The sequence below is a fragment of the Phyllostomus hastatus genome, unplaced genomic scaffold (genome assembly GCF_019186645.2).
Source record: "Phyllostomus hastatus isolate PE091 unplaced genomic scaffold, TTU_PhHast_1.1 phas_contig_16, whole genome shotgun sequence".
Taxonomy (NCBI): Eukaryota; Metazoa; Chordata; class Mammalia; order Chiroptera; family Phyllostomidae; genus Phyllostomus; species Phyllostomus hastatus.
Window position 1 is genome coordinate 2,354,160 of NW_025333643.1, and position 12,536 is coordinate 2,366,695.

Consider the following 12,536-nt stretch of genomic DNA (forward strand, 5'->3'; position numbering starts at 1 on the left):
TGTGTATACTCTTTCTCTTAATACTGAAGAGTCATGAGTTTTTAAAGATCCTGGAAATGTTAAGTTTCTTTTTGCCTGTACTTTTCAGTATATAAGCTGCTTTTGGACAGTTCCACACTACTGCCACTTTCATAGCTCCTGTGGTACCTCACTTCATGATACATATATTACTCATTCTGAATGGTCTATCTACATTCACTCAGGCTCTCACTGATGCTGGAGAATTTTTTTTTAAAAGACATAAATCACCCAATGCTTAATTTCTTGTAGTAGCCTCCCAGAGTCTAACTTTGTATAAATCATCAATGTCTCCTTTTTATGATGCTCCAAGTGGTGGTTGTAGTGACATATTTAAGAGCAAGCACTGTGAAGTCAAATCCTATGGGTTTAAATCCTGGCCCTACTGCGTACTGGTTGTTTGACCTTGGGCAAGTTCCTTAACTTCTCCTGAACCAATTTTCTCAGCTGTAAAATGGGAATTATAATAGTATATATTTCCTAAAGTTGTTCTGAGAGTTAACCAAGAAAATATAAGGAAAGCTCTTACAGTAGTACCAGGTATATAGTAAACACTTAATTACTACTACTTTTGTTACGGCCATCACAATCATTATCATTATCATCATCATCAAATTTACATATAAACTAGATTGATCCTTGAGTTTTTGTAGCCTCAAAACCTGTCCACCTGAGGAGTAAGCCTAATAAGACAACCCTAGAAATAATCAAATAGTTCTCTTTGGAAGGTATTAATGTTGGGCGTTTAACTCACATTTTAAATAAAACAAGATGGGGTACAAATTGTATTAGCATGATGTGTACAAACAACTTAAAGTATAAACCAACTCTAAGCTTTTTAAACTTAAGAGCTATCTGATTTTTGTGCCAAATATTTTTAATGTATGAAGGTAAGATATTTTAAGGATTGTTAGAAATCAGTCTCTTGACTTAATAAGATCCTGGTATAACACAAAGTTATAAATAACCTTGTTAAGATCTCTTGGTAATACACTAAACAAACTCTTTAGATTATAATGAAAAAGATTTACAAATAGCCAGAACCCAAAATATCCTCTGAATAGATAACTGAATAGGAAATACTTTTATTCATTGAACAAATATTTGAACACAATTTTAGGTGTTAGAGAAACAAAATTTTTAGGTGTTAGACAAAGCACACATCAATATTTTCATGGATCTTATTACAATCTAGTTTTTGGTGATAGACATAAGAATATGTCAGAAGTTAAAGGTTCTATGTAAAAAAATAAAGGCAGGAAGAAGAATGGGAAATTCATAATGGAAATAGAAGTTGCAGTTTTAAATAAAGTGTCAGAGAAGTCCTTGCTGCTAAGGAGACATTGAAGCAAAGACTTAAAGGAAATGATGACCTATGCCAGTGTTGTCTAAGCAAGAGCATTCCAGACACATAACACTAAGTAAAAAGCTTTGAAGTGGGTGCGTGCCTGGCACATTCTATTGTAGGGATTAGTAGTAGATATAGTCAGAGAGGTAATGGATGTGATGCAGGTGCCAGAGCATGGTCATTTAAGTCGTAGTAAGGATTTTGGATTATAAAACTCTGACTTAGATAGGGAGCCACTGTAAAGTTTTAGGTGTAAAAGACTATTGTGAAATTTTTTTTTTAATCCTCTACCCGAAGGCATTTCTTTCACTGCTTTTAGAGAGAAAGGAATGGGGGTGGGGAGGAGGAATGGCAAAGAGAGTGATGTGAAAAAGAAGCATTGATTGGTTGCCTCCCATATGAGCCCAGACTAGGAATCGAACCCACGACGTAGGTATGCACCCTGACTAGGAATCAAACCCTCAGCCTTTAGGTTACAGGACAGTGCTCCAGCCAACTGAGCCATACCAGCCAGGGCATGACCTGACTTATTTTTAAAAGGACTACTCTGGCTACTCTGAAGGTAATTGATTACAAAACATTACTGCATTAATAGTTAGAGACTATTGCAGTAGTCTAGGCAAGAGCTGACGATGGCTTAGACCAGGGTGGCAGCAGTGGAAATTCTGTGGGAAGTGGTCAGATTCTGCTTCTCTTCAGCAAGTAGAGCCCAAAACATTTGTTGAGGCAATGTAGTATACATAGGAGGTAAAAGTGCAGGTTCTGTAGCCAGACTGGGTTAAAATGTTGTCTTTGCCACTTCTTTACTTACCTTAGAAAACTTAAATTCTTAATGCTTCAGTTTTCTTAGCTACAAAATAGAGATGATAATAATACCCATCTTGTAGTACCATTGTAAAAATGAAACAGTTTAGTAAACATACAAAGGGTTTAGAACATTGTCTGGCACATAGTGCTATACTTATATGTAGTAGCAGCTATGAATTATTATTATCGTTAACTGGATGGGATGTGTGAAAGAAAGAGGAGTCAAAGGCTTTTTTATTTATTTATTTATTTATTTATTTATTTATTTATTTATTTATTTATTTATTTATTTATTTATTTATTTTTACTCCAGGGCTTTGGATCTGAGCATGAGCATCAGTGAAATAGCCATTAGCTGAGATGGGAAAGACTGCACAAGCAGCAGGTTTGGGAGAAATCAGGAACTCTGTTTTGTACATAGTAAATTTGAAGTGGCTGTTAGACATCCAGAGATACTGAGTTGATAATGGGATATGTGAGTTTAGAATTAAGGGCAGTATTGGTTGGAGGTATACATTTGGAAGTTATTAGCAAATAAGTGATATTTAAGACCATTTTAAAAGAAAGGATTGATTGCATCCTAAAATGAGATTAAGGATATATACTTCAGACAGCCCCTTCTTAGAGCCTCTACTCTTCATAAGCTACCTAGCAAGCCATTTTGGGAGAGCCAGATTATTACAGACCCCCACGGAGCATTCCAAAATCTTTCATTGCTTTAGAATTTCATATTATCAAAATTGCTTGAAATAAATAGTATTAACTGAGTCTTAGAAATCTTTTATCTTGCCCTGGCCAGGTAGCTCAGTTGGTCAGTTGGTTAGTGCAATGTCCCAATATGCCAAGGTTGCAGGTTCCATCCTCTGTCAAGACACATAAGAATCAACCAATGAATGATGCATAGATAAGTGGAATAACAAATTGATGTTTTTTTTTCTCTCTTTCTCAGATCAGTTTGTTTTTTTTTAAGAAATCTTTCGTTTTAATGAGACGTGTCATAAGAAGTGTTGGCAAGTTAACTTGTAAAAGGGAGCCCATTGGTGGTAGTTTTATAAATTAGCTTATCTGCACATGGATTTTATTGTATTTTTAAATCCTCATCAGTGAAATGCTTAAGCTTAATGTAATCCAGCTTTAATTAATGCTTATTGTAAGCCATGTCCATAGGAAGCATTGTGTAAACTTTTGTTAAAAGAACAAAAAATCATCTGTCCAGGCTCATGTGGATCCATTAAGTTTAAACATCAAGCCTGAAGTACATCTGCCAGTGGTAATCCTTAGTGATGTTTTTCACGTAAACCAGGAAATCAGTCATCCAGCGACAAAGCAATTCTGAGCAGCGACTCTAGACCCCATAATGGATACGTATTTGGCATTGGGTTGGAGCAGGGTGGGCCAGATACGATGTTGATGATCTAAACTGATACTCAACTCAGTCAGTAATTTTTACTCAGCAGCCTTGGAGGGATGAGTATTATCAACTGGAAGCTATTTTTCTTACAAAACTTCTGGCATTTGTTCCATTCATGGTAACATTGCTCAGTTGCTGCACGGCATGTAGGATCTAGGATCGTGTTAAGGAGATGCTGGTGAGCATTTATATTAAATATACATTCACTGGTTGTCTTCTGTGTACAAGGCCTTGTGTTAGCTTCTTGTGGTCCAAAGATGAATGTGACATGATCCCTGCCCTCAGGAACTGTCAGTGGAGACAAGACAACAAAATAATCATTTCAACATAATGTGATAAGGGCAGTGATAGAGATGTATATGTAGATATGTGTGAATTTAAAGGAAGAGCTGGGGAGAGAGGTTGTCAGGGCAGACTTCCTAGAAGTTACACCTGAGCACTGGGTCTTGAAGGATGAGTAGTAGTTAACCAGAAAAGGGAAGGAGAACATGCCCTGAACTTGCTGAGAAAACTGTATGGGCAAAAACCCGGAGGTTCGAAACTGTATGCCACATCAGAAGAACCAAATTACAGTTGTGACCCTTAGTACATATGGATTTAAATTAAAGGTTTTCATTATTCCCACATGATCCATGATAGAGTTCGGTGTGGGGTTTTTTCCTTTTCTTTTTCTTTCTTTTTTTTTTTTTTTGCTGTAGCATATGTAGGATCTTTAACTACAAAGCTGGTGAGCAGAACCCCACCAGAATTTACATTTCGGCAAGCTTGTCCTCTGCTCATTATTACATATGCAATATCACCCATGAAATGATTTTAAAACTTTGTTCTTTATGAAGATAGTCCTGGAAAGTGCTGATGGTAGAAAAGAGAGCAGGGCCTTAAGTGGTTTGAGAAAAACTAGATTGCAGTTCCAAATTCAGAAGTGACCAGGATTATTATCATGAGTATTATTTTTATATCAATGATTTTTCAAAATTTTTTAAATTACAATAAAACTTTTACTTTTCTAAGCAAAGTTTTTCCAGCATCCTTATATAAAATAGATGAAAGCAGAGATAATCTGGTTTCCAGGAACCCTGTTTACTTGGCTCCACTGTTCTGCTTTGTGGTGGTTCAGACACATCTCCATAGAACCTAGTATTGTTCTGTGTGCTGAAGTTATGTGAAAAAAAAAAAAAAAGATTCCTAGGAAACACTACAATCTGTACAAGAATTATTTATCAAGTGAGAAAAAAAAATTTGTGGCAACTGAAAAGGCCTGTTTTTTAGACTGTAAGCTGAATCTTAATTTTAACTCTAGCATAAAAAAATGGAATGCTAAGAGAAAAAGCTTGCTGGCTGTGGAACTTAGTCCATTTTTATTCTGCATCCCCCACTTGAGATCTCTCTATTCCACAGCACAGCAAACTAAATGTCGGTCAGAATTGCACATGAAAGAACTGATCAACAGAGAGAGAAGGGAAGGGCATGTCATTTCCACAGTGAGACAGTGGGGTAGGTAAAAAATACTGTCATGATGAAGATATACTTTGTGCACAAAATGGTCATACATTGTGGGGCTTCTTTTCTTCTCTAGGGATGAAGTGTGGGGGAGTTGGCAAAGGCAAGCGTCAAGGAGATGATATCACAGAATTCAAACCCAGAGCTGTCTAATTCCTAAGGCAGCACTCTCCTCTGTTTTACTTCCTCAACACAGTCTGCCTTGGGGTGGGGGTGTGGGGAGAGGGGGAGCTCACAAGACCAACCAAAGAGCATCTTGGGGTTTATTATTGATTAGAAGAAGACTCCCCCCACTAAGTGCACTTGAATTGAAACACAAGTTCCAGTTGGTTCAAAAACATGGTCAGAATATCTCTGAGATAAAATCTGTAGCAGAACAATGGAACGAGGCCTGCAGGATCAGTTTACACAAGGCCACTGCATAGCCTGTTCTATGAAATTGGCCCTGGAAAAGATCCACTTTCAGAAAAACCAAAATAGTCAAGCTCCTGTTTGTCTTCAGATTAATTGCAAAGCCCCTTCTCTTACTTTAAAATGTCTCCTTTATTTTCTCAAAAATGTTGTGGATTAAATTTAGTGTGCAGAATATGAAATTTCCTGAAAGAGCCAGTACTCTGTAAAGCATACATAAGATGACTTCACCACACTAAGTAGGGGCTGTCATCTTTTGAAGATAGTAATGTCAAGTCATGTATTTCTGAATCTTTTCTAGTTACATATTTGGATTTTGAGTAATGAATAGGTAAAGAATTTTTTTTAAGGGTAACTTCTTGAATTTTACCGTGTTTGTCAGGCATCTGATTTAACACATGTTTAACACTTTTTTCAGATAATTTCATGAGACAATGTTAACTCCATTGTGTAGATGAGAAAATTTAGGCTCAGTGGGAACAAGTAGGTGTCCCAACAACACACAGCTAGTAAGGTGATAGATACAAAGGCAGGTATGAACCTAGGTCCTTTTGCCTGTCTTTTTCCACCATATTACCTTTATACATGATTGTTCTCAAAGTCAGGTGCTGCCATGTTCTGACACTTTCATTCACTTAGAGAACGTCAATAGATTTTTAGTGTTTGCAAATGAAAACTGTAAGCCATTATAAAGCTTACCTAATACTCTGCCTTAGATGGCTCTATTCTGCCCCTGATTAATTTGTGTTTTGAGGTATCTCTTTCTCTGTTTAAATGCTCTCCTGGGCTGTTTTCTGATCAATTAATTCAGGTCAGTTAATAGATAATTTAAGCCTGGCAAATGAATTCTTAATGAGAATTCACTTCTTATTAAGAATAATAAGAGAGAAAGTACAAACAAAGCAGTACAGTCTGCTTGTTACAGCAGCAGTTAGTTAGACATGAATCATGGCTTTGACCGTATCCCTGGCTTTGTAGCACTTTGCCTAGCCTGTAAGTAATCAAAATATATTTAACTGACAGCTTTATGATCCTGGGTTTTTTCTATACAAATTAATTCTAGCCTCAGCCATAAGTGTCTTCAACTTGCTGCTGCACTGATGGTTGTGATCAGAGCATCCATATCGACTGGGTGATGCTGCTTCAATTGCCATCAAACTGCCTTGTGCTAAGGTGGTAGTAGGAGGTACCTCAGCAGTCAGTTCGTTTGTAAACTAGTGACAAAAATGTCTGCTTTTTGGAGTTGTGAGAACTGGAAGATTACCTAGCCAGCTGCCTAGCCACAAGACCCAGCTGGCTGTTCAGAAAGGTGACTGTTATTATTTTACTGTAATATTGAATTACATTATTCCTTTTGTTCAGACTCTTGACATATATATCCCTTGTTTGTGCCCGAAATGTGAAGTATCTTGGAAGGAAGTATATTTTGGAATCTTTTAATATTTGAATATTTAAAAGAACAACTTATGTGGTACAAAAAATAATAGACAGTAGTAACAGCTTACTCTGTACCAGATACTGTTGTGAGCATTGTTACATTTATTGACTCATTTGGTACTCACAGCAGTCTTCTGAAGTGGGCGTTAGTATTATCCTCATTGTAGTGTTGGTGAAATGGATACAGATGTTAAGTAACTTGCCCAAGGTCACATGGCTAGTAAGTAATAAAGCTAGATTGGGACCCAACCAGTTTATGCCAGAATCCATGCTTCACTACTGCACTAAATATAGCCAGATTCAATATTCTTGTTTTTTTGACCCTTGCCTTTTTGTGTATGATTAAGAAAATCCTTCCCTGTTTTCCAATACTGCCTTCTAAAAGGTTTAACTTTTGCTTTTCACATTTGCAATTTAGTTGTTTGGAGTGAAGTAAGAACCTAATTTTGTGTTAAATATTGAACGGGACCAAAGTTTTACCACCCCAAATGGGCCTTTTGAGATATTGATTTGAAGCTGGTTATTAAGAAACAAAAGGCTCAGAAAGAACCTTTGACCCTCCGCTCCCTTTCCTGCTTATGGGAATTCAAATGGAAAACCCTGCTTTGGGAAGGGAGTCTTAGCATATTGACCTTAAAGATTTTCACCTTAGCCTGTCTGAGTTAAGTTTGGTAGGTAGGAAGGATCCAAGCAGGAGCTTGTTAGCTATATCTCCCTTTGTCCTGTTGTTTCTGGATTGCCTCGCAGGAATTTATTTGCCCTATGTATTTTACTCTTTCTCAGCTACCTGTGACTTGCCTGTCTCCCCTTCAAAATCCCAGACCTCTGTCCCCTTTTGTCCTTTGTCCTTATGGCATATAAGTCTCTACTACCCAATGTGTTTCAGGTCTCCTTATTATGACACCCCGACATAGGTAATAATAAATCTTGGACTTTTTCTCCTTTTAATCTGTCTGTTAGTTTGATTATTAAGTCCAGCTAAAAAAAACTTAGAAGGTGGGAGAAGTATTATTTTTTCAGCCTCCACAATATGGATAACTTAATATGCTAGCAAAGGCTGTTGGTAGAAAGAACCACTTTTCAGCTGGTATACTCATAACTCATGGCTAAGTCATGCCCTTCTGTTGCTAAGTATTTGTACCTCTAAGTGATTTGTTCACAGCTGGCCTATAATGCTATATATAGTTCATTGTATCTTCCTCTTTCCTCCTCCACTGCTCTCCCCCTCTCCTCTTCTCTCCTCCCTCTACTCCCTTCTTCTCAAAATTTCTTCTGTTCTTCTCTCCTTTCTTTTTGAGAATAGTGCCTGCCAAAAGTGGGAGTAGTTACTGAGTAATCCAGTGACTCATGGTTTCAGGTGTTAAACTATCCTCCTTCTGAAGTTCTGGGTCACTTTTCTGTGGAAGCTGAGGACAATGGGTTCTGTCAGCTGTGTTCATGCAAGGTGACCATGCACTGGAAGGATACAGCCCAGGTAGGAGAGAAGTCAGGTTAAGACAGGCTGGTTTATTTGTTCAGTTATTTGGTAGCGAAATAAACACATCTAAACTGGTCATTTGTAAATAATTACATTGAAAGTTTGTTGTTTTTTTCCTTTTCTTTTTATTTTCTTTATATTTTATTGTTTATGCTATTACAGTTGTCCCAAATTTTCCCTTTTGTCCCCCTCCACTCAGCACCCCCAACTCCCTCAGGCAGTTCTCACACCACTGTCCATGTCTGTGGGTCCTGCATATATGTTCTTTGGCTGCTCTGATTTCCTGTTCTGTACTTTGCATCCCCATGACAATTCTGTGACTGCCAGTTCGTACTTCCTGATCTCATCACCTTTTTCACCCATCCCCCGATACTCCCTCCCATGTGGCAGTCATCAAAATGTTTTCTGTATCTGTGATTCTGTTCTGTTTCTGTTCTGCATGTTTATTTGGTTTTTTAGATCCAGTTATTGATAAATATGTACTTGCCTTTTTATTGTTCATGTCTTTTATCTTCTTAAAGAAAGCCCTTTTACATTTCATATAATACTGGTTTGGTGATGATGAGCTCCTTTAGTGTTTTCTTGTCTGGGAAGCTCTTTATCCTTCAATTCTAAATGATAGCTTTGCTGGATAGTCAGTCTTGGTTGTAGGTCCTTGTTTTTCACCACTTTGAATATTTCTTGCAAATCCCTTCTAACCTGCAAAGTTGTTGGTTTTTTGTTTGTTTGTTTGTTTGTTTGTTTTAGAAATTAGCTGACAGTCTTCTGGGGGCCCTCTTGTAGGTAACTGCTTTTAAGATTCTCTTTATCTTCAACCCTTTGGCATTTTAATTATGATGTATCTTGGAGTGGGCCTCTTTGCATCCATCTTGTTTGGGACTCTGTGCTTCCTGGACTTACCTGTATTGTTTGGACCCTAAGATGCACCTAGGTTTTAGAGGAGGAAAATAGAAAAAAATTTTTGAAGCAAAAAATGTGATAAAATATTTAATAACATAAATAACATAATATTTCACCAGTGTAAATGTAAATAGAACTCAACAGCAGCATTGACAACTATTATTCCTCCCTTGGAGGTAGGTGTATTTTATAGTCTGAAAAATATGGTATATGCCTATTTCCTTCACCAAGTTAGGGAAGTTTTCTTTCATTACTTTTTCAAATAGATTTCCAATTTCTTGCTTTTTCTCTTCTCTTTCTGGCACCTGTATGATGCTAATGTTGGTATGTTTAAAGTTGCCCCAAAGGCTGCTTACATTATCCTCATTTTGGGGGGGAAGGGGGGGTCTTTTGTTGTTGTTGTTGTTGTTGTTGTTGTTGTTCTGATTGGTTGTTTTTTGCCTTCTTATGTTCCATATCATTGATTTGATTTTTCATCCACTCTACTGTTGTTTCCCTAAATTGTTCTTTATTTTAATTAGTATATCCTTCATTTCTGATGGGGTCTTTTTTTATGCAGCTGAGGTCCTCACTAAGTCTCTTGAGCATTCTTATAACCAGTATTTTGAACTCTGCATCCAATAGATTGTTTATCTCCATTTTGTTTAGTTTTTTACCTGGGGTTTTGTTCTGCTCTTTCATTTGGGCCATATTTCTTTGTCTCCTCATTTTTCCTAACTCTCTGTGTTTGTTTTTATGTATCAGGTAGAGATACTATGTCTCCCAGGCTTGAAAGAGTAACCTAATGTAGTAGGTGTCCTGTAGGGTTCAGTGGCACAGCCTCCCTTAGTACCCAAGCTGGGTACTCAAGGTGCATCCACTGTGTATGCTGTGTATACACTCTTCTTGTGGTTAAGTCTTGATTGCTGTTGGCACATCCAAGGTCATTGAACTTGTGTTGTCTGGGGTCACACAGCATTAGCTACAAAGCAATCTGCAGATGGCTGCTACCTGTGCTGGGCTTGGAGGTACCCAGGAGAGGTTTCACTGTGACCCACTGTCAACTACTGCTAGTACCTGGCCTGGGGCAACTTAATGAGAGGTTCAGGGCTCACCAAAGCCAGAAACTGCTTGTTTGAGAGAATTTAGAAAAAGCTGAAGCATTGGCCAAGACAAGCCATTCATATGGAAAAAACAGCCACTGTAAACAGCATGGGTGGGCCTGAAAGTTGGGTGGGGCAAGGCCTCAAGGAATCACCAGATGGAGCAAACAGTGTGAGCCAGTTTGATGGAGTGTCATATCTGGTACCTGCCTGCTGGCTTTGTGGGGGGAGGGCTGAGCAAAGGAACAGTGGCCTCTGCCAGCACTTCTGTCTGAGAGAAAGCTGCCCCCGTTCTCATCCTGATGCTGGACAATTCAGTTCCTCTCCATATGTCTCATGCCTTTCTATCTGTTGCCTAGCACTGGATCTCAAATGGAATGAATATGAGTAATTCTGTGCATGGCTAATTTAAGAGAAACTGCTTGGGGTTCCAGCAGTTCCTGTCTTTCACAGCCTCAATCCCCACTGGTTTTTACAGCCAGAAGTTATGAAAACTTATCTTCCTGGCACTGGAATCTTGAGCTAGAGGGGCTGCTGTGAGGCTGGAATTCCTCAGTCCTGATATATCCCTCCTGATTTTTATCTGGCACACGTATGTGTGGGGCCAGCCTGTTCCATGTCTCCACCCCTCCTACCATTCTTGTTGTGGTTTCTCCTTGAATTCCATAGTTGTAGGACTTTCATTCAGTTCGGTTTCTGACAATTCTGAATGATGGTTGTTCATTTTCTGTGGTTTAGTTGTAATTTTGATGTGGTTGTACAAGGAAGTGAGTTGTGTTTATCTGTGCCTCCATCTTGACTGGAAATCAAGTTTTGTTGGTTTGTTTTTTTTGTTTTTTTTTCAATTCCAGAGATGTATTAAAATCTTGATTCTAGTCTAAAAGCCATCTTTTCACCAGCATAGTCAATTTTTAATCTCCCAGAGTAATAGTTAAACTTGATTTTCCATATCTATATTTCTTCAGATAAAAGATTGTACATAAGTTAATGTTCAAATGAATAACAACCTAAGAAAACGAGACCATCATAACCTGGTAGTGTTGGATCTAATAGTAAGTCATATTTGCCTTACTTTTTATTATGGTATGGTCTCATTTTTTATATTATGGTAGATTTTATATTATGGTAGATTTTGAACTATCAAACATTAACTACACAGTCAGGGTCATATTACATACTGTAGTTATGGGGTATGAAAGCCCATTTAGAAAGAAAATCACATAGTGGGAACCCTGTACAACCTAAGTGAGTGAACCTAAGGCACTGAAGAGAGGAGGCTTCCAGGAGCTGCTGCTTAAACTCTTGGCAACCTGATTATGTGGGACTTTGACTCATCCTCCCTTCTGGTGGCTGTCTCCGGTCCTTTTACTGCTTCTTAGCATGTACCTAAATGAATGGGGCAGATGGAGGGAGTGATGCAAAACAGTTATTGTGCTAGCCCCTAACTATTCTGGATATTCTTTTTTATTAGTGGAATATGATGTCATATTATTCATTTCAGTTTTAAATTACCTGTTGACTTTATTTAAAGGCATAATATCTCTTAGGCGTTCATCTAAAAAGAAAATAATGTTGTTTTTATTCCCATAAAAAGTAATATATTGAATCTAGTGATGAACTAAATGTGTTTTAGAGTTAGAGATCAGCATAATTCTGTTCAGATGGCAAGCTGAGGAGGTACAACCCAGATGAAAAAAAGAGAATGCCTGTCTAGACTGGCAAGTTAATTATTAGTATTTCATGAATATTTCAGAATTGGTATATTACTGTCGTCACAAAAATGTCAACTTTTTTTAATACGAGGCTAACCTATATATAGTTCTTTCTACCGAAGTGCTGCTGCTGATAGATTAGGGATGGGAAGCAAGGAAAAGGGTGTGCTCTTAAATCTCCAGGATGGTAAAATTGTATTTCGACATGCTTATTGGGCACTTTTATGACCCTGGGGTGGTGATTTTATTATTTATTTCTGTTACTGCTCACTAGAAAACAGTGCCTGAAGCCTTTTTGCATACGTCCTACTCTTAATTCACCATCACAGGCCACGCCCAGTTGCAACTTGTGGAAGGATTTCTCCTGAGTTAAAACTAACCTGTCCCCTGCTTTGGCTAACAGCTTTTGAAGTGTGCTAGTTTAAGTTTTCAG

The 12,536-nt window shown here is 37.9% G+C and overlaps 1 protein-coding gene across 8 annotated transcripts in view; it reads left to right on the forward strand.

Moving 5' to 3' along the window:
• TMCC1 (transmembrane and coiled-coil domain family 1) overlaps window positions 1-12,536 on the forward strand; it is a 197,754-nt gene that overhangs the window by 160,879 nt on the left and 24,339 nt on the right. Inside the window, exon 1 of one of the 8 annotated variants that reach the window (XM_045832160.1) lies at window positions 8,349-8,406. The exons of the other annotated variants lie outside the window; for them this stretch is intronic. Within the exon in view, the coding sequence (XP_045688116.1) occupies window positions 8,383-8,406 (24 nt within the window). The 5' untranslated portion in view covers window positions 8,349-8,382. Of the gene's footprint in view, window positions 1-8,348; window positions 8,407-12,536 lie in introns of those variants that run through there. 8 annotated transcript variants of the gene reach the window in all.